A 20,490-nucleotide genomic window follows, 5' to 3' on the forward strand; every position below is an offset into this window, starting at 1 on the left:
TAGCCCCCTCTCATGTTACAACTCTTTGCTGTAAACCCTCAACCTCTGGGCATTATCTACATTCACACCAATGGTCCTCTCAATTCCTAAAATTTCTGTATCTGTCAGCTCCATCCTAACCTCACTTCCTTCCCCATGCAGCATGCAGCGCAAGGGTAGATTAACCGAACTACTGTCTATTGAAGTTCTTTAGCTCTGACAAGTCCTGACAAGTTTACTTCCTAAATGATTCTTAAATCTGCCCCTCAAGATTTCCCAAATCTCTCTCTCCTACCATAGTCCTAATCCAGGCCCTCATAATCTCTCATCAACACTGTATTCCAATACCCTCCCAATTAGTTTCCTTGATTACCATCTGTCCCTGCCAAGAGTGAGCTCTTTAAGACACAGAGAAGCAGCACCCCAGTATCTTTGTGGACAAGTAACTGAAGCTGGATAGTCTTGACAGTTTTAGTAAAATAGAAAGCAGCTTACCTACATGATGTGTATGAGAGGAAGCAACTGTCAGCAATTCAGAGAGGCAGCAACATAATATAATGCAACAACACTAAGTGATCAGGCAGAATTGGATCACATGATGTCGTAGAGAGCTACCAATGTCCAAGCACTAGTTTCCTCTTGCTGCTAGAACAATTTGTCACTAAGCCAGCAGCATAAAGCAACACAGATTTATTAACCTTACAATTCTGGAGGTCTCAAATGAGTTTCATTGGGCTAAAATCTGGAGGCTCTTGGGGAGAATTCATTTCCTTGCCTTTTCCAGTTCCTAAAGGCCACCTACATTCCTTGGCTCATGGCCACATTCCATCTTCAAAGTCAGTAATGGCTAGTCAAGTCCTTCTCACATCCCATCACTCTGGCACTGACTCACCTCCCTCCCTCCCTCCTTCACTCAGAAAGATTCTTGTGATTACACTGGCCCCATTAAAATAATCAAGGATAATGTCTCCATCTCAAGATCCTTCGCTTAGTCACATTCGCAAATGTAAGGTAACATATTCAAAGATTCCAGGAGTTGGGATGTAGACACCTTTGAGGGTAAGGAAGTGAGGGGTGGCATTATTCTGTCACAGTCCGGTTCCATAATTTTCTCTGACAACGCTCCACAGCCCAGAAACAGAGAAAATAAATAGCAAGAGAGACTCAGGATTGAAATTAAAGACAGGCAGGGTCCTAAAAACAGCAGTATCAAAGTGACAGGCTTGACTTCAAAGTCTTTCTCTAGGCCAGTTAACCTTGCTAACTCCTTCAAGACCACAGAGCACTCTTATCCAGGCTCCTTTTCACCAGCATTTTCTGATAATCACCAGGAATTGGGATAAGAAGGTATTGACAGATATGAACATTCTCTACTATTAACAACACTGAAAGTACACATTCTTCTAGGTCATTTTAAAAAGGTATAGATCAAGTCTAATTATCTGCCAAAATATTCTCTAATATTTTAAGTTTTCTGTATGTTGCATAAATTTACTTCAGAAACTTCCAACCAAATGCTCTGAGCCCCAGAGAGTATAAGATTTCTAGTTATCTTTAGATACCTAGACAAAGGCTTTTAACAAAAACAACTCCCACACTGACAGTTTGTGTTGGGAAGGAACCACAAACATATTTTAATCAAATGATGAAATAAAAAATTAAGACTTTAAATTAAGTCAACATTATATTTCCAAAGGTTTCTCCATACCATGGAATAACTTATATATTTTATTCCTTCTGACCTAGGGCAAGGTAGTAGATTCAAGTTCAGATTATGAAGATCACAGTTTATACACGAGGAAAGAATCGTGTAATTTTGTCCCATGTTTATGATTGTAGGGTAGCTGCTTGGTGACTGGCAACTCACACAAAAGATGAGTATTCCTGCCCCCACTCTCCTTTCCTCCCTTTTCATCTGTGGGTGCTTAGCGAGATAATAAGAGTCAAAGTCACAGTCATGTGAGGGTGTTCAGGGTATTAATAAGAGTCATAGTCACACAGGCCCATAACAACAGCTGAAAAAACAGAGTAGGGGCTAAGTAAACAGCAGATGCAAAGTTCTGTATCCATTTTTAGATACAGTAGATCTTCATTATTGTGGATTCCATATTTCCTAGTTCTCCTACGTGTTAAAATTTATAAGTAACCTCACAATCTAACACTTGCAGCATGTTAGATAAGCTTCATTCACGCATGAGCTATAATGCTGCTGCCTATGAGTTCGCTTTTTTAAAAGATTTTATTTATTTGACAGAGAGAAAGTGTGTGTGCCTAAGAGTTTACTTTTTTTAAAGATGTTATTTATTTATTTATTTGACAGAGAGAGTAAGAGAGTGTGCACACAAGCACAAGCAGGGGTAGCAGCAGGCAGAGGGAGAGGGAGAGGGAGAAGCAGGCTCCCCGATCCAGAGCTCAATGCAGGCCTCAATCCCAGGGTCCTGGGATCATGACCTGAGCCAAAGGCAGACGCTTAACTGACTGAGCCACCCAGGTGCCCTCTATTTCGTTCTTACTGAAGAGATAATATGTATTAAATAAGAAGCACATAAAATAAAGTTATATATTTCCTGGTTGATGAAAATGTGACCAGAGGATGTCAGGAACATAACCCTGTATTTCCCCTAGAACATAACTTGATAGAATATAACCATCGCAATGAGAATCAACTGTATTTCATTTGCTGTTAAACCTTTACTTTTGATAGCTGTGGTCCCTAATAATATCTCTCCATCAAAAGAGAAAATATATACAAAAACATACTTGTTTTATTTATTTGAGAGAGAGAGAGACAGTATGCATGAGCAGGGGGAGGTGCAGAGGGAGAGAGAGGGGGAAGTAGACTCCCTGCTGAGCACAGAGCCTGACATGGTGCTGGATCCCAGGACCCCAAGATCATGACCTGAGCCGAAACCAAGAGTCGGACACTCAACTGACTGAGCCACCCAGGCACCCCAACATACTTAATTGTTAAAGCCTGTTAATTGTTAAAGGCTGAACCAAGTGGTAGGGGCCTGGAAAATGGGTAGAAATTGACATTTACTGACCTCTTCTCCTACACAAATTATCTTATTTAGTCTCTACAGTAATTCTATGAGATAGGCTTTGTTATTCTCATTTTACAGATGAGAAGACTGAGGCTCTCACAGGTTAAAATTTATCAAAGGTCAAACACTAATAAGTGGTGAACCTGAAATTCAAACTGGGATCTGTCTAACCCAGTGAACCTATACCTCTGACCTACATGATAAGCACTGCTGCCTCACTGGGCCATATGGCTCTGGGACTGTGGCTCTCTGGCCTGCCCATGAGAGATCTAAACCTAATACAGACCCATTAACTACTGGGTTTCAGAAGACTGAAGTTTCCTTTACCTCCTTTACCCCCTGGACAAATACATTACAGATTTGTAACCAGAGAATGTGTCAACATTATTCTTTAAATTATTATTAAAAACCTTATTGAAGAAGACACGGAAGGCACCAGCTTAAGAAAATTAGATATATAAATTCTACCCAAAACCAACCAAAAAGTTGCCCATAATTAAGCATTTAAAATTTGTCAGATTAAATTAACCTGTTGGTTAAAATATTCACCTGCTTTATTCTGTTATTTTCTCACAGGTCTACTGAAAAAAAAATGAAAAATAAATATAGTCCAGAAGTGAAATGATAAATTCTTAGTATTAAATAATCAATAGTGCCTAACACAGCATCTTTCATGGACTAGGCATTCAACAAAAGTTGACCAACCATACGGATCTATATGCTCTATTTTAGTCATATTTAAGTATACCTTCTTTTCTTACTCTGTGCAGACCATTATATCAAACACACATCTATTCATGCATGCACACACACACACACACACACACACACAACTTCCCCTCAAAATTACATGCGCTTTGTTTTTAAGTGTTTCACTAGAAAAAAACATCTAAGAATAAGAATGGGATATTATTTAGGGTTTCAGTTATGAAATGTTTTCTGAGAGAGATGAAATTCTGTTATGAAGTGTTTCAGAAGGAACAGGATGAAAAATGCAAATACCTGTGGGCACACAGACACACATTCAGCAGAATAAACTAAATCTTCCCAACCAGAAAGTCAATGTCTAGAATTTGTGCATATTCAAACTTTGCACTTCGCTTTATAAGAGAGACAGGGCAAATAAAAAAAGAAGTAACGAAATTTATTCAGAAATAAAATTTCAGCATTTGCCACAGGATTAGTATAGGTTTGGCCTAATCTTCAATGCATATACTGACGATTCTAACAATGATCCAGAGATAATAAAGGACTCCATGTAACTTATGAATGGTATGGTTTAAATGTAAGTATATTATTTTGGAAGGCAAAAAATTATCAATACTTAGAGTAACTTCTAGTCAACTAAAATAACTCAGTCTCCAATAATTTTGAATAGGGTTTATCCTAATATTTTACTAAAATTGTCAATTTTAGAGATAACTTAAATATTGGCAATGTACTTTGTACACCAAATTTTCATCTTCAAACCTTTTTAAAATCAAAATAGAGATTGTACATATATATTAGGAAATACAGATTCGTAATTTTTAGAAGTCATTAAAAATACTATCTACTTTATAATAAATTAGGTGGTCAATTAGGACCTGAGTCTAAACTGTCCAAATTCCAAGTATTCTGGTTGATCACTTAGTCTTTTGCTTTTCCATGACTATGGGTCTTTTGGTAGTTTTAACCTCCTTTTACTTCTCAAGATGAAGGTAAAAGATGCAGGACAAAATTTTACATATTCAGCTTCACTAATTTTGTACATTTTGTCAAAGCTTTAGTAGGAAACAAAGATGTAATCAATAACGAAGTCTGAGACTTACAAATGACAGCACTCACTGTCATAGTTTAATAGAAAGCTAAGAATAAAAAGTTTATTATCTTCTAAAATATTTGCTTTGGTCTCAAATGTTAAATATACCAAAATACTGACTATAACCTGCAATCCCCAACCTGTGAAGACTGGTGCTCCCAAAATTCACTTTTATATGTTAATTGATTGGCAGTCAGAGGCTATTTTACAATAATACTTAAAGAACTGTTAAGTTCCCAGGTCAATCTAAAAAAGCCTTTGTGGCTCAGGTCACACTTGCAATACAAAATAAAACTTGGTAGTAATATTTCCCCCACATCAAACTACCATTTATAACATCATTTTTATTTACCAAAAAAAAAAAATCTGAATTCAGTTAGCAATTGTCTCCCACCTCTCCTCAGATGTTTACCTCCAAAAAAGACTGGGGAGTAACAATTCTGACAGACTTAATGTCCTTCTCATTCATAACTGGTCTACAAAACAGAAACGTCCTGTAGTGAAAAAACAAGTATGGCTTTAACAAATTTCCATTACTCACATCAGTCCCATTTCATGGCATAATATCCAAGTTTATTTGAATGCTCAAAGATTAGAAACTTTCTAGATCTCATAAGATAAACTGAAAGGACAGAATATCATTTTTTAAATTCTTCCTCCCCTCCCCACCCACTTCCTATTGCCATTCAGAATTAAAGTAACCAGATTGCAGGGTGCCTGGGTGGTTGAGCAGCTGACTTCTGATTTTGGCTCAGGTCACGATCCCCAGGTCCTGGGATCAAGCCCCACATCAGGCTCCCCACTCAGCGGGGATTCTCTCTCTCCCTCTCCCTCTGCCCCTCCCATGCAGGCATGCTCTCTCTCTCAAATAAATAAATAAATCTTAAAAAAAAGATTACCAGATTGCTTCACTCACATTTTGCTGAACCTTTATCCTTCATACCCCCTTTTTAAGAGGTTGGCAATTAGAAAACTGCAAAGGATTTTCGTAAAAAAACACAGAGAGAGGGATGGAAGGAGAAAAACAGGAAAACTTCCAACTTCCTGCCTTCGGAAATGAGACCTAAGCGACAATCCAATTAAGAAACCAAGCAAAGGAAAAACATTTAAAATAACCACCCAGTAGTAAATTTGACACCAAGCATGACAGTCTCCAATTAAAACATTTTTTAAGTCTGGAATGACTAAAGCTGTTAATAAAAACATAAAAATATTACGACATTTATCTGAGAATACATAAAAATAGCTCTTAAAAATTTACCAAAGCCAGTTACATACTGTACAACTGTATATCCAGAGGTTGTTAAGTGCGTGGGAGGGGCAGCACATGGGTTCACTTTCACCAGAAGTCTGTGATTCAGATGGTAAACAAAAGATGGTTCCAGTATGAGAAAACCACCACCAAGACAACTCTGTGGCTTCTTAGGAAATGAATGAGTACTATTAGAGAGAAGGCAGACACGGGCAAAAGAGACCAGCTAGCACAGCTGCCCTTCTCTTAGACCAATCCAGAGACCAGGATTTGTGTTCAGGTTCTGCCAGTGACAAGCTGTGCAATCTTCAAATGCCTCTGGGCCCTCAACTTCCACACCTATAAAGTGAGAGGGTTAAGCTGGTCAGAATCTGGTTTCTTCCAGCTCTAAACCTTTTAACTTTACAGGCATCCCTTTATAAGCATTTGGACAACTGATAAATTGTGTATCAAATTTTTGTGCCCACTGGTAAAATATAAGAAATTAATTCAAACCACTCAACTATGACTGAAAGATTACATCCAAGCTACTACATAAGAGAATGGCAAAGCTGCAATGAAACAAAGGAGGGGGAAAAAGATGTGGCATTTGTTATGTGCTAAACCGAAACAACCCAGGTCATAACCAAGACTGAACAGTATTATGAAACAGTATCTAGGTAATTCAAACTAGTGTAAAATGGGTTGTATTTAATGTACATAAAATACATTGTTTAAAAATTTCACTAGTATACTAACACAGTCTGGTTTGGGATATAGTAAAAGCAGTATTAAATGACTGATCTTAAGACTTTTTTTATTTGCTAAGAATCTGGTATCCATTACCTACCTTTTGCAATGGCAAATAATATTTGTATTTTAAACTGAGTGCTTTATATTTTCATTTTTGCATCAAAAATATAAGTATATTATGAAATAATACAGCTTTTGAAACAGTTTAAGAGGAAACCAATAAACATTTAAATATTTAAAAGTAATTTAACTCAGCTGAAACGATCTAACATTAACCCAGAAGAGTAGCAGATATAGTCCTCAGAACTATTTACTAACCCTACTGTATAACAAAATTACTTGGTACAGCATCATTACCATCAACACCACCACCATCACCTTCAATAAATATTTATTAAGCTTTTATACTACGTGCAAAGTATTTATATCAAAGTTGCATGAAAAATAGTCTCTACAGCTGAGGAAATTATATTCAAATTACAGAAACAAGATACATCTATAAACGAAATAAACATTTCACAAATCTTTTCCAAATGGTGCCACGGTGATTACCAAACACTTGCAGTTATGACACCTGAAAAGGCTAGAAAAAAACAATTTGAGGCAGAAATAATTTATATTACTATGTTTTAAAAATTGAGTTTTAAAGTGTATTTATGCATGACTTCTTTGTATTATTAAGTACCAACAAGTACAACAGACAATAAATGTTATAGTAATTCAGAGTAAGGCAAGCCTAACAAGGCCTAGGTTGGGCGGGGCGGTTTTCAGGAGGGGTGGGGGTGGGAGGAGACGTAAGTTGGGTATCAAAGAAGACTTTTAAGAAGGACTTGATGCTGAACACAGTGAACACAAAGAAACTACTCCTGCTCTTTGGAACCATATACCCCACCTTATACTAGTTATATCAGTGATACCCAGACTGAACTGTATCAAAAGTACAATCAACTAAGGAGGCACTGGATGAGCAGCTAACATAACAAGATATTAAAAGGGAAGTTTCTACTGAGAACCAAAGGCAACTGACATTTCAAAGCAGGTGACAGAATATTCTCAAAATTTCAAAAAAAAAAAAAAGGCAGTCTAAAGAGAGGAGTCTTGAGATGTGCTACCTCCTACACCCAATATTAGTGAGAAAAGCCTTGAAGAGGTTACAGAGTAGGGTTTTGGAGAAGGCTTCCTTGGGGAGAGCTACAGGAACAAGTGTCCTTGTCTTCAAGAGAAAGGACAGATGCTTGTCACTCGTCTAAAGCCTAGAGGAGAAGGCTTTTTGGGACCACTTGAAGATCTTGAGATGTGTCTCAAGCACTTAGGAGAGCATACTGAAGTGGCACCTGATTCATCCTTGGCAAGTCGAAAGGATGAGAAACTGGTTGAAGAGGTATGTGAGAGGAAATGAGAGATGCTGAATTGGGACCACTATCAGAGTCTGTCTGGACATAGAATGAACGCTCCCTATGGACCAAGATGGGCCCTATGGGAAAGAAACAGAGTAATCTGGGCTGGGGTCATCTAGATCAATCCAAGAGGGTTATCTGAAGCTTGAACAGACCTCAGCAAAATAAACATGAAGGTCTTGCCAGATCTAAGAGGCTGAGGAAGGACTAAGCAACCAGCCAGAATACAGATGCATTCTCACTGTCAAGCAACCTGAGCTGAGGAATCCTGAGCAATGGAGGTAGGAGGTGGAAGATGCAGGAGTGAAGGAATGAGCTTTAAATGTGTGCCAAGTCTACAACAGCACTGAAGCTAATTACCATGAACTATTCAAATAAAGTTTACTGCTAGTCTTTCCTCTCTTCTTCCTTTTCCAATGGGGGAGGGGAAAGTGTTAAACTAGTAGGACTGGCAAGACAAAGCAAGAAGAGTAGAAAAGCCGAGTCAGAAGAAAAAAGTCAATGATGTCCCTCTTCCCCAATTATTGGCTGAGAATGGACATGGGGGAGAAGCTTCATCCTTAATTTAGGTTTGGTTTGGGATTTTTATTTGTAGGCACTGGACATTTTATTTTTATTTTTTTGAAGATTTTTTTCAAGTAATCTCTACACCCAACATGGGGCTCAAACTCACAACCCCAAGATCAAGAGTCACATCTTCTTCCAACAGAGCCAGCCAGACACCCCAGCACTGGACATTTTAATAATCAAATTGAGACTTCTTTAATTTAGTTACTGAAGGACAATCCGTATTCTCTAAAAGCAACCAGAAAAGTCAAGTTTATCTATGGGCAGAGGATGAGCCAGCCTCACAGAGTAAACTGAAAGGGACAGTGAGTAACACAAAAAAAGCTGTTTTATAATTACTTCCCACAAGTCTTGCTTTTCACCCTCATGCACTAAAGAGGAGAGTAGAGAAGTACACAAATGTGGTCCTACTAAACATAACTCAAGCCATCCAGCTTCTCTGCCTATCCTGAGATGGTTTAGCCATTAACAGTCGCAGAACCTTGCCATAACAGGACTCAAAAACCTAACAGTAATTCTTAAAATTTACTAAGAGTAGCCTAAATACAATAGATTCACTTTAAAAGGCAGAGACTATGTCTTGCTCCCTACTATATCTCTAACACTTAGTGAAATGTCCCTTACATAAAAGGTCCTTTAAAAACTACTGTTCTCCTTTCTAGGAGATGGCTGCTATGTTAGGTTTTAAGGAAACAGAATCTGAAGAAATATGTCTGCAGCTGAGATGGCTTTTTTAAACATCTATTGAGTCTTACTATGTACAAAATTGTAATACATATTACTTTCATCCTTATCCTTTCATAGCCAGCCAAGTGTCTGGAAAATGCATGTATTTTCAATACTGTACCACAACAATGTAGGATACATGTGAAAAATTTAAACTTTGCTATTCAAATAGAACAATTACCATATATATTTTTAAAAGAGTTTCATAGAAAACTCTCAAAAGAAATACAACAATGCTATTAAATGCGGACTAGTTTAAAAAGAGAGGAACATTTAAAAAATATATTATCCAGTATTTTTTACTAATACTTTGTTGGCACAGATTCTCTTTTCAGTGATAGCCTGAATTAAGAGCCTACTATCTTAGTTGTAATATCATCACCCCTCTTTTAAAGATTAGGAAACGGAGGCTCAGAATTTATGACTTGCCCAAGGTCATATTACTAGTAAGCAGAACAGGAGTTTTAACTCAAGACAGTCAGATTCCCAAGCCATGCTAACTATAATGCTGAAGAGTGTGTACTACTAACTCATTACCAAAAGAAATAAAATCCTATTTTAATGATTACTTCTAATTTTGAAATATAAGCTTCCAACCTACCTCTACTGATGTGAATTTGTTAATAAACACTCCAAAAGTGAAAATTCTATATAGTAGACACCAGTAAAGTTTCTAACAGTTGAAATATTACTCACGATATCATTGTTATGGTATAGTATTTACAAAATAGAAGTATATGTGACTGTAAAATTTGACAGTTTCCAAAATGGTGCATAAGGGAAGCACGTCTTATTGTAGATTTCAGAAACTAAAGGGTGTTGGCTGCAACAGAGTCCTTTTGTCTATTTCATTCTCATATCTTATCTTAGTAATAAATGCAAGAGACAGTATATTCCAGTGTAAGTCAGTGCTTCTCAAGACGGGATGAGTCCTCACACCTACCAGGGAACATACAGCAATGCCTTCAGACATGTTTATTGTCATGATGATGTGTCATGCAGGTGCGGGGTGCCACCGGAATCTACTAGGTAGCACCAGGAATCCAGGAATGCTGCTAAACATCCTATAATGCACAGGACAGCCCTGCCTGTTCCCAACAAGTAATTAGCCAATTCAAAATGCCAAAGTGCTAAGGCTGAGAAACTCTAGTATAAGGGATTAAATGTCTGGGGCACTTAGCAGAGGAGGTGGCATGAGTGTTTAGAGACTGTAACTATAAACACTAAATCAGAGAGTCCAGGTAACACTCAATAAAGATTAGGTATAGCACTCAAGCCTTGACGAGCACTGGCATGGGGGCAGCTTCCTGCCTCATTAAAGTGGGTAAACAGAACGTGATATCAATCACGTTCTATCAATACTCTAACCTTCAACAGTTGTGAATTTCTTCTCTGATAAAAGAACTGAAAATTGAAAAAAACATAAGCAAAGATAAAAGAAGTTTACCGGAGAGATGAGAAACCTCATTAAACTGCACACAGTTCCACTACCAACTTACTGAGTGCTTCTATTACCTACAGTAGGAACCTGGAGGGTTACAATCTAAAATCAGAACAATGGGTGTTGTGGACACACCACAAGAAAGTCAGAATACATAAATATCCATGCGCTTCATTCTGAACATTATTATTCTGAAGAACAAACACGATATCAGGAAACCTGGCTTTGAGCTCCCAAATGTATAAATGCCCTGATGATACATTATTGTTTCTTTTTGGGCCTTCCTTCCTCTGAATATGGGGACCGTATGTCAGAGAAGGAAACAGTAAAAACGGGAACACAGCAAACTCTGAGACAGCATGGACCTAAAACAAAAATCAGAAAACAAAATTTCCCCCCCGTGTTGCCTTGTTCTGCATGGCTGAGTTTTACTATTAGGTACTTGCTCCTTTTCCTTTACTCTTCTGTTGGAGCCCTCACTCTTCAGTCCTTTCATGTTACTTTTCTTTCTACCATCAATCATATTTTTTTCACTAAAATCTTCTTTTTACCTTCTTTCAATCCCCATTTCACTCCCATTTCCTTTCTTCCAACTCTGTTTTACTTTACCCTCTCAATAGTGTCAACTAGTACTGGAATTATATAGTGGGAGTCTTGAAGTTGTAAAGAATCAGACTTCAGGGCTTCCCTATTAGTAAACACCCAGGATGCCCACCTCTCTTCATCATACTCACACCACTAACAAGTGGTTAGCTGACTCAGCTTAAACACATTAAACTCACCTCTACTAACTTTCAGACATCACAAATCACCTGTTTGCAATTAAGGGGTATTGAAAGATCGCCGGTGAGACCTAAACAGAGCAATAGAACCAGTTGATCTGAATTGCTCTTACTTCACAGATACCAACTCATCATCAACATTACCTAGAAAAAAAGCTCACCATCCTAAACCACAGTTGACCAAATCTGCAGGCTTAAGCTCTTTGAAAATTATTTTCTGATAGATTGAAACATCTAAGTGCAGACACATGATTCATCAAAGAAGCCTTATATGACATTCTGTCAGAATAAGGAATGACTCATTATATCCCCCAAACAGCACGCAAGGTATGTTTTACCCTCCTCATTGCTCAGGTTTATTCTCCTCTTAAGTACGTAAACAATAGAAGATGGTGATTAATTGGGAAGATTCCGGGTCATGTTGAGTAAATACGGTACTGTACTTCATACAGTAGTGTAAAGGCTCGTGGAGTCTGGGCAGATGCATGAGCCCAAAACTAAAGAGATTTATTATTGTGCAATAAAGGAAGTAGATACTAATTTGTTCTGTGCCGGGTTACTCCTAAAGGGCCGCGGAGTGCAAGCCCATAAACCCAGCCGTGCTGTTGAGTTGTCTAATTTAAATGAGCACCTCCTGCGTTCCACCGAAGTTTGAACGGTTCATGGAGCTTAGTCTCGGGCTGTTGCTTCCCCAGAGCAGCCCCCTTCAACTCGCCCCGGGCAGAGGGCGCGCAGCCTCCCATCCCAGCAGCTGCGGCTGGAGTGGCCCGCACGGGGTCCTCGCCGTGCCGACCCCGCTGCCGCGCCCTTACCTTGGTGAGCTGGGCTATTTTCTTGCTCATTTTCAGGTGCAGGTCCTGGCTATAGTCCATGCTGTGCCCCGCCTGCTGCGCGGCGGCCGGCGAGGGGGCGAATTTGGCCGCCCCGGCCGCGGAGCCGCCGTAATAGTGCTGCTGCCAGCTCATGCCAGGGGTCGCCATCTTCCCGACAGACCCCGGCAGGGGCACCTGTCCTCGCGCTCCGGGGGCGGCCCGTGGAGCAACGGCGTCTAGGAGGCAAAAGCCGCCCCGGCCGGTTCCGGACCCGACCCTCGGCGTCTGTTGGGTGCGGCCGCAGGCGCCCTCCGGTCCACGACCCTCCGGTCACCCCCGTCCAGGGACGGGACAGCCCCGCCGGATCGAGGCCGCAGACGACACCCACGCGGGGCAGACTTTCAGGGTCCAGCAGCGCGGCCCCGGGCCCTGCCTGCTCTCTCCCGCTCTTCAACTGACGCCTGGCGGAGGCGTCGTGGGCAGCGCGGCCCCGTAGGTCCCGCTCCCACCCCGCGCCAGGGACCTAGCGAGACGGCCGCCGCCGGGGCTGCGGAGGGAGGAGGAGACGAGGCGGGCTGGTGCGGGGAGAGGCGGGGACATGGAGGAGGGCTCGGGAGCCGCGGAGCTGCGGTTACCAGGGCGCGCGGCCCGCGGAGCGCGCGGGGATGGCGACGTCATTTCTCCGCAGCCAAGCCCCGCCCCGCGCCGCCGCCGCCAGCCCTGCACTCTCGCGGCTGGTACAGGCGCTTCGGGAGGGCCTGCGGGGACCTCGCCGCCAGCTGCTTCCCCCTGCGGTGGGGATCTCCAAGCTCCCACCTGGGCGGTGAGCCCCGTGTGCCACGCGTGCGATTCTACGTAAACAATTCAGAGAGAGGATGGGGCTATCTGTGGTCCTTTCGGTTTGCAGAACGCGTGCCGATTTACTGAGGCTTTCCACGTGCAACATCGCGTGCACTGGGGCCAGCTGGCTCTTCCCCAAGAAGGGCGTCAAGCGCACATCCAATTCCCTCCCAAGGCTGGCCTCAGCACCTGAGACATGGGTAATGAAGTAGCCCGGAATACAATAATCCCTGCCTTGACCCTTTCAAACTCAAACAAATATGATGGTTACAATGTACTAGGTCGATCACTGTCCTAAATTCAATGCCAGTATGTGTGTGTGGAGTGAGCCCAACTCATCAATTAGTATAGCACTACACTCCTACTTTTTTCCCAGTCTTAATGGAGACCAAGACAATTACATATGAAATCTCGTTGGCTGGAAGTAAAGGGTAAAAACAGAAGATGGAACAAGATGCCAGCTCCTTAAGGATTTGGGGCAGGGCCAAAGTGTGTCATTATTTGTGCATTTTCACCTCTCTAAATGTGTTGTTTCCTGCTGATTGTCTCCTAACATCTCTACTCCTGTAGGTCAAATGATTCTTTTTTTAAAATTTTAAGAGTATCCTGTGTTGAAGTAAATAAATTGTTTTAGGACAAACTTTAAAAATGTAGAATTGTACCCATTTTGAAAACTCTTTTCTCCAGGCAGTTTTGCAGAACTGAATTCCCCCATGTTATAATATGTGATTTCTCTTCAACGTACAACTAACCATCATCATATAAATCTGATTTGATATTAACAATCCAATTGGGAGCCAAATTATCATAAAGTGTCTGTTACAAAATCTAAACCAAAAAGGTGAAGATTGACTAGCCTCATGAAATACTTCCAGAATTGTCAGAATTCCAGAAAGGAAGAACGAAATTGGCCTACATCTTTTCCCAGATGCTAGGTACTCAACCCCCCACTCCCCCATTCCTCCACCCCCATAGACCTTCCAGAAAATAAGTTGTCTAGTTCCAAGGTTCTGAATGGAGCAGATGGCCAGAAACAAATATGCAAATTTTGCTCTGTTCTTAAGCTCTAATAATTCAATGAAAGAGAATTAGGAGCTAGTGTTATTTCATCAAATTCTAGGCATAGAAGATTCACAATCACTTTAGAATTCTTACATCGTTTACATTCTAAGCAGAAATGTATGCTCTAAAGACTCCGTTTCCTTAAATTTTTATAACTAAGTCTTGCTAGGTCAAAGAAGGTGTTTCTGGGTTTTGTCTCTATGATACAGTGGAAAGAGCATAATACTGGAAATAAGGAGACCAGTGTATAGCCTCAGCTGAGTCGCTGAGCCTGTTCAGCCCTCAAATGCTTCCTCTGAAAAGAGACGGTATTTATCGGTCTCTTCCCACTCTAACTTGGCAGTTAGAGTTTGAGGCCCTGGTTTACACTGAACACTATCACATGAGTTCCTGCTGTCACTATCCAGCATAGCCCGAGAGGAGCCTTTTCCTAAACATTATGCTCACAAGACACAAGTGTCATTCCATGAATTTAATATTTTTTGCCCTAACACAAAGGGATAACACAGGTCATCTGGTATAGAGTTCTATTCAATTATAAATAATAAATAGAAACTTAAAGAATAATATAATACACCCATAATCCTATTACCTAGAATATCACTTTTTAAAAATCCAGTAAAGGAGGTGTGCAATAGAAAATAAACAGGAAAAGCTAGTTAGGCAAGAAATCTTTATTTAGTGCCTGTTTCTCTCACAAGATGGTTTATGCAGAAATATTTTTCGAATGCCTATTGTGTGCCAGGTGCTGCATTGGGTGTTGAGGCTGCAGTAATGACTAAGGATCAGTCTCTGTTCTCAAAAGGTTAGTAATCTAGTGAAAAAGACAGACAAAGAATAAGGTGCAATGCAACATGGTGTTGAAGGAACTCGCAGGACAGACACTTAACCTCGCTTGAGGTGTCAGAGAAGACTTCACACACACACAAAGGCAATAATTGAACAGATTTCTGAAGGATGAGTTTTTCAGACAAAAAGGGATGGCAGGAAGGTGGACTACCAGCTCTGAGGATAGCAAGGGCAAAGCCCTGAGGATGAAAGATAACATAATCCATTTAGGAAACAGCAAGAGGTCCAATATGGCTGGAGCAAAGAGTTTGATGGTATGTCAAAATACAAGATAGAGCAGGTATCAAGATTATTCATGGGGGGAGTGATTATTTGCCTTGATAAGGGGTAGGGTCTTTATCTTGAAAGCAATAATGAGCCACCGAAGGGCTTTACATAGGAGAATTAAATAATCAGATTTGCACTTTAGAAACAATTCTTGTAACTATGGAAAATGGGTTTCAGAGGCAACTTTATAGGCAAGGAGACTAGTTATGAGGCTGTTGTACTTATTGAAGTGAGAGAGGATAAAACATTGACCTAAACTATGGCAATGAGAATAAAAAGAAATGGATGTATCTGAAACATCCATAAGGTAAAACAGACAAGACTTTGAGGCTGAGGAAGGGAGAGTGGTCAAGGGTGCCCCCCTGGATGGGCTAGAGAGGGGGCAGGTGGGGAAAGTGATAAGTTCAGGGTAGAACATGTTACCTTTGAGGTGCCTATCAGACATCCAAATGGAGATGTTCAGATGCAATGCAATATAGAGTAGGAGAGGTAATAAAGTAATTACATTTGAATACAACAGGATAAGGTAAATACTGCTTACAAGAGACAAGAAGCTATCGGTATATGAAAAGAAGCATCTAGGCAGGTTGTCATCTATGGCATCCTAGAACTTCTCTATGAAGAGGAGTCATAACCCATAGATGGTCATAACCCATGGCCAGAGGGAACAATACTGGAGATATGGGCTCATAGTAAAGCTAGATATGAGGCTGATGCAGGGGAACAGTCACTGAAAACAGGTAGAGAAATAAGTTGGAAGTAAGAATTATTGCCTATTAGAGTTGGAAGAGAACATCAAATCCAAATTCATTGTTTTATACATATTGAATATCAGAAAGTTTGAATTGCACAGATTTTCAATGCCAATTAGTAATAAAGCTAGAATTATGACCTAGATATTTTAAACCCCAGTTCTTTCCAGTTTATTAAACAATAGTTTGAAGCTATTTATAGGAGAATCTCTGTTCTGATATTCTTTGCCTAGAAATTTCTTATTTTAAAACTTCCATGCACTGATATTTCAATTATGACTTATACTTGGAATGATGTCTCCCAGGCTCTCAAATTCCCTACATACTTTCTGAATTGTTAGAGCTGTTTTGGGGAGGGAAGAAGAAAGTGGTAGTGGTGGCAGTAAAGGCCGGTTAATGATGGAGCTAATGAAGCTTCCATTACTCCTTCCAGAAGGGGTCCTAACTAGTGATAACACGATTACAAGATTTAGTAAAAAATTATGAAAATCACTTTTGTGTAATTTTCTCTCAAGTGGCCCCAATTGTATATACTTCCGCCTCCAGAAAACCTAGCTTAACCCAACCAGCAGTGTCTAAAGTTCAGAATTAATATTACAATTAAAATGTGAGCTTCAAAGTTAGTAGACCAAAAGCACAGGTAACAAAAGAAAAAATAGCTACATTGGACTTCATCAAAATTAAAAAGTTTTGTGCATCAAAGGACATGATCAACAGAGGAAAAAAGTATCCCATAGAATGGTAGAAGATATTTGCAAATTATATATCTGATAAGGGAATAATATTCAGAATTTATCTAAAAACTCCTATAACTCAATAGTGACAACCACACAATCAGATTTAAAAATAGGCACAGGCACCTGGCTGGCTCAGTCAATGAAGCATGCAGCTCTTGATCTGGGGGTCGTAAGTTCGAGCCCCATGTTGGGCATGGAGATTACTTTTAAAAAATGGGCAAAAGACTTAAATACACATTTCTCCAAAGAACATATGCAAAGGGCCAATGAACACATGTAAAGATGCTCAACATCACTAATAATTAGGTAAATGTTAATCAAAATCACAATGAAATACTACTATACACCCATTAGAATGGCGGTTATAAAAACAGAACAGAACAGAAAGTAACAAGTTTTACAAGGAGAAATTGGGCCCCTTGTACATTGCTGGTAGGAATTAAAAATGGTACAGCTGCTGTGTAAAACTGTATGGCAGTTTCTCAAAAAATTAAACATAGCATTACCATATGATCTAGCAATTTCACTTCTGGGTATGTACCCAAAAGAATTACAAGCAAAGATTCAAAGAGGTATTTGTACACCAGTATTCATAGGAGCATTATTAATATAGCCAAAATGTGGAAGCCCAAGTGCCCATCAGTAAAAGAACAGATAAACAATATGTGGTGTGTATGTATATATATTCATAATGGCATATTATCCAGCCTTAAAAAGGAAGGAAATTCTGACATTGCTACAGTATGGACAAACCTTGAAGACATTATGCTAAATGAAATAAACGAGTCACGAAAGGACAAATACTGTATGATTCCACTTATATGAAGTCAAATTCAGAGTTACAGAAAATAGAAAGCTGGTTTCTGGGGGCTAGGAGGACATGAGAATGGAAAGTTATTTAATGGGCACAGGGTTTCAGTTCTGGAAGGGAATGGTGATGATAGTTGCACAGTAATGTGAATACATTTAATGCACTGAATTGTACTTTTAAAAATGGTTAAAATGGTAAATTTTATGTTATGTGTATTTCACCACAATAAAAAAATGGACACTGATTTCTTCAATGAAAGTTTCCCTCACTACCTTTGGGATATCCATTCCAGAGAACAGATAATCAGAAAATACTGTTCCATCAACGACCAAGTATCTATGGAATGCTTCCTTTATGGAGTGAAATAGTCATTTCCCATCCCAGGTCATGGTTAGCTATAGAGGACATCTAGATATGAAGTTGGAAAGAAGGAAGAGGTTGGAAAATGATCCTCTTTCTCTGTTTTCTTTTCCCATTCTTCCCATTTGGGCCAGAAGAGTCATAGAATTCAAACCAGTCAATTGAGAATGGAACTAAATGTCTACAAAAATGCCTGATAGGTGGGTTTGGGCAGGTGATCTCCAAGGAACCGACTAACTTTCTTCTCTTCTGCATTGCATTGTTAAACCTCTTAGGAACATTCAGTACTTGAATGAAACTTAATTTAGGGTCGTGCAACAAGGCTTAGTAGCATAAGGGACTCACAATCAATAGAGACTGTGTACAAGAAACTGAACTCTAGTGGCATCAATAAACACCATGTATTCTGTAAAACTTCACGTGAGTACAGAACATTTTTCAATATCAAACATTTTTTAAGTGATAACCATTCCTTTGATGTCAGTCTCTAAGTATGATGGTGAGTATCAGAATCCTTATATTCCAGGACTGATTGTGCCAACTGTTTTTCTTCATCCATAAAGTTAGGACATTGGACTAAATGATCTTAGGGTTTCCTGTATTTCCCACATATTACATGTTGAATTATTTCATACTTTTAGAACACATAATTTTATTATACTTATTTGGATATACTACAGTCAGTCATGTATCAAATCTCAAGTTTACCTCCTAACACACCCAAAGTATAGTATGCAGTATAATCCCAAAAAAGGTTGTAGATCTGTCTAGATAAGTGGTAGACATTACTATAAAGGAGTCTCACTGTCATTCATTGATGTCTTGGTCTGTGTTCCTTTCTCTTTCTCTCTTTTTTCTGTTCCTTCCCCATGAGCTTAGAAAACTCATCTTTGACACATCAATCAATTGAAAGTGATGCAATACTTCTAAAATGTTTGATACATAAAAGTGTTCCATAAATGTTTGTTTCCAAATTTTAGTTAATTTCACTTTCTCCACCAAAATAATTATTAGTTTTTTATTTATGAACCAAACCAACCCTTTCTATGAGCACAATCAACAAGCAACTAACTGGTTTATCCATCTACTTTGGGTTCCTCAGAAAGCAGACTGAATGAGGTAGCTTACTCGATAGGTAATCTTGGGAAGCAGAGAAACTGAGAGAGATAAGAAAGAAAAACCATTCGAGAACACATTATTGAGCTGGCTACCACATTGATCAATTGGAACTCAGTTTTACTAAGGACTCTCCAAGAAACCATATAGAATCCATTTTAGAATTTTCCTGCCCAAGGACAAATGCTGATGCATTTATCAACTGACTCCCTTCACCTATTAGTTGAGGGCAGCTTTCAGTGTAGGCTTAGGGAGCTTCTGTGCCTTTGGAGACAGTAGCAAGTCAGGAAGGCAGGAAGATGCAGCAGGCACTTGGAGGGGAACTGTGGCTTGCATGGGAACTGTCCAACAGCTCTCCAGCTGAAATCAAGGAAAAGGCCACAGGACACCAAAAGTATCTGCTACCATCTATCATTTAAACTTTTCAGATCCATTTTTGCCCTATATAAAATCTATTCAGTCATGAATTCTTTAAGATCATGACCAGCTGCTAATTCTCAAACAGACTTAAAGCAAGAGAGTTAGTGTAGCAAGCAGATGTCCCATGCTGCAACTGGTCCAAAGACTATGATTTATAATCATCAGGTCTCTTCTCCACCACCCATTATAGATTTTCCTCACCCTTGACAAGCCCTTTAGCTGGTCTGAATTATCTATTTGGTGGGGAGACCCAGGTTTTCATCCCTGAGGCTAAGCCTTTGGATGGCTTACTCATGTAAGGCTGAGGTTGCTACAGTTTTTCATTCAGTACTATTACCAGGCATGAAAGAACAAGGGGAATCCTAGTGAATCTTTTGGGATCTAGAAATACTCTTCCTTGTTCCCATTATTTAGCAGCAATCCCAGATGCTGATGATAATCAGATTAACCCGCCAATATAAAAAAATCCCTTTCTTTATCTACTAGTACCCTGGTGTAAAGAACCAAAGTGAGAGGGTGGTAGTTGTAGCTATAGGTTTTGTGAGACTCTTGTTGTACCCCTCAGTAGAGATTTTCTTCCTCCTGCCAACAGTAACCAAGATCTATAACTTAACAGAGCCTAGGGATGTGAGAATAAGAAGCACAGATTCTGCAGTAGGTTCACTGGATATGATGGTGAGAGGAGCCATTCCTACTTCCTCACTTTGGTTTCCAGGCCCATCTATTCTAATTATTGAGTACAC

At 39.7% G+C, this 20,490-nt stretch overlaps 1 protein-coding gene across 6 annotated transcripts in view; it reads right to left on the reverse strand.

Moving 5' to 3' along the window:
* Nucleotides 1–13,201, reverse strand: part of FAM184A (family with sequence similarity 184 member A) — a 117,923-nt gene extending 104,722 nt beyond the window's left edge. For all 6 annotated transcript variants that reach the window (XR_004628113.1, XM_034669050.1, XM_034669053.1 and 3 more), the window contains exon 1: nucleotides 12,534–13,201. Coding sequence is in view for 5 of the 6 variants with exons in the window: in XM_034669050.1 (XP_034524941.1) it covers nucleotides 12,534–12,701 (168 nt within the window). In the remaining variant the exon portion in view is untranslated. The remainder of the gene's footprint in view (nucleotides 1–12,533) is intronic.
* Nucleotides 13,202–20,490: the final 7,289 nt, after the last annotated feature.

This window comes from Ailuropoda melanoleuca, chromosome 10 (genome assembly GCF_002007445.2).
Source record: "Ailuropoda melanoleuca isolate Jingjing chromosome 10, ASM200744v2, whole genome shotgun sequence".
NCBI classification, from domain to species: domain Eukaryota; kingdom Metazoa; phylum Chordata; class Mammalia; order Carnivora; family Ursidae; genus Ailuropoda; species Ailuropoda melanoleuca.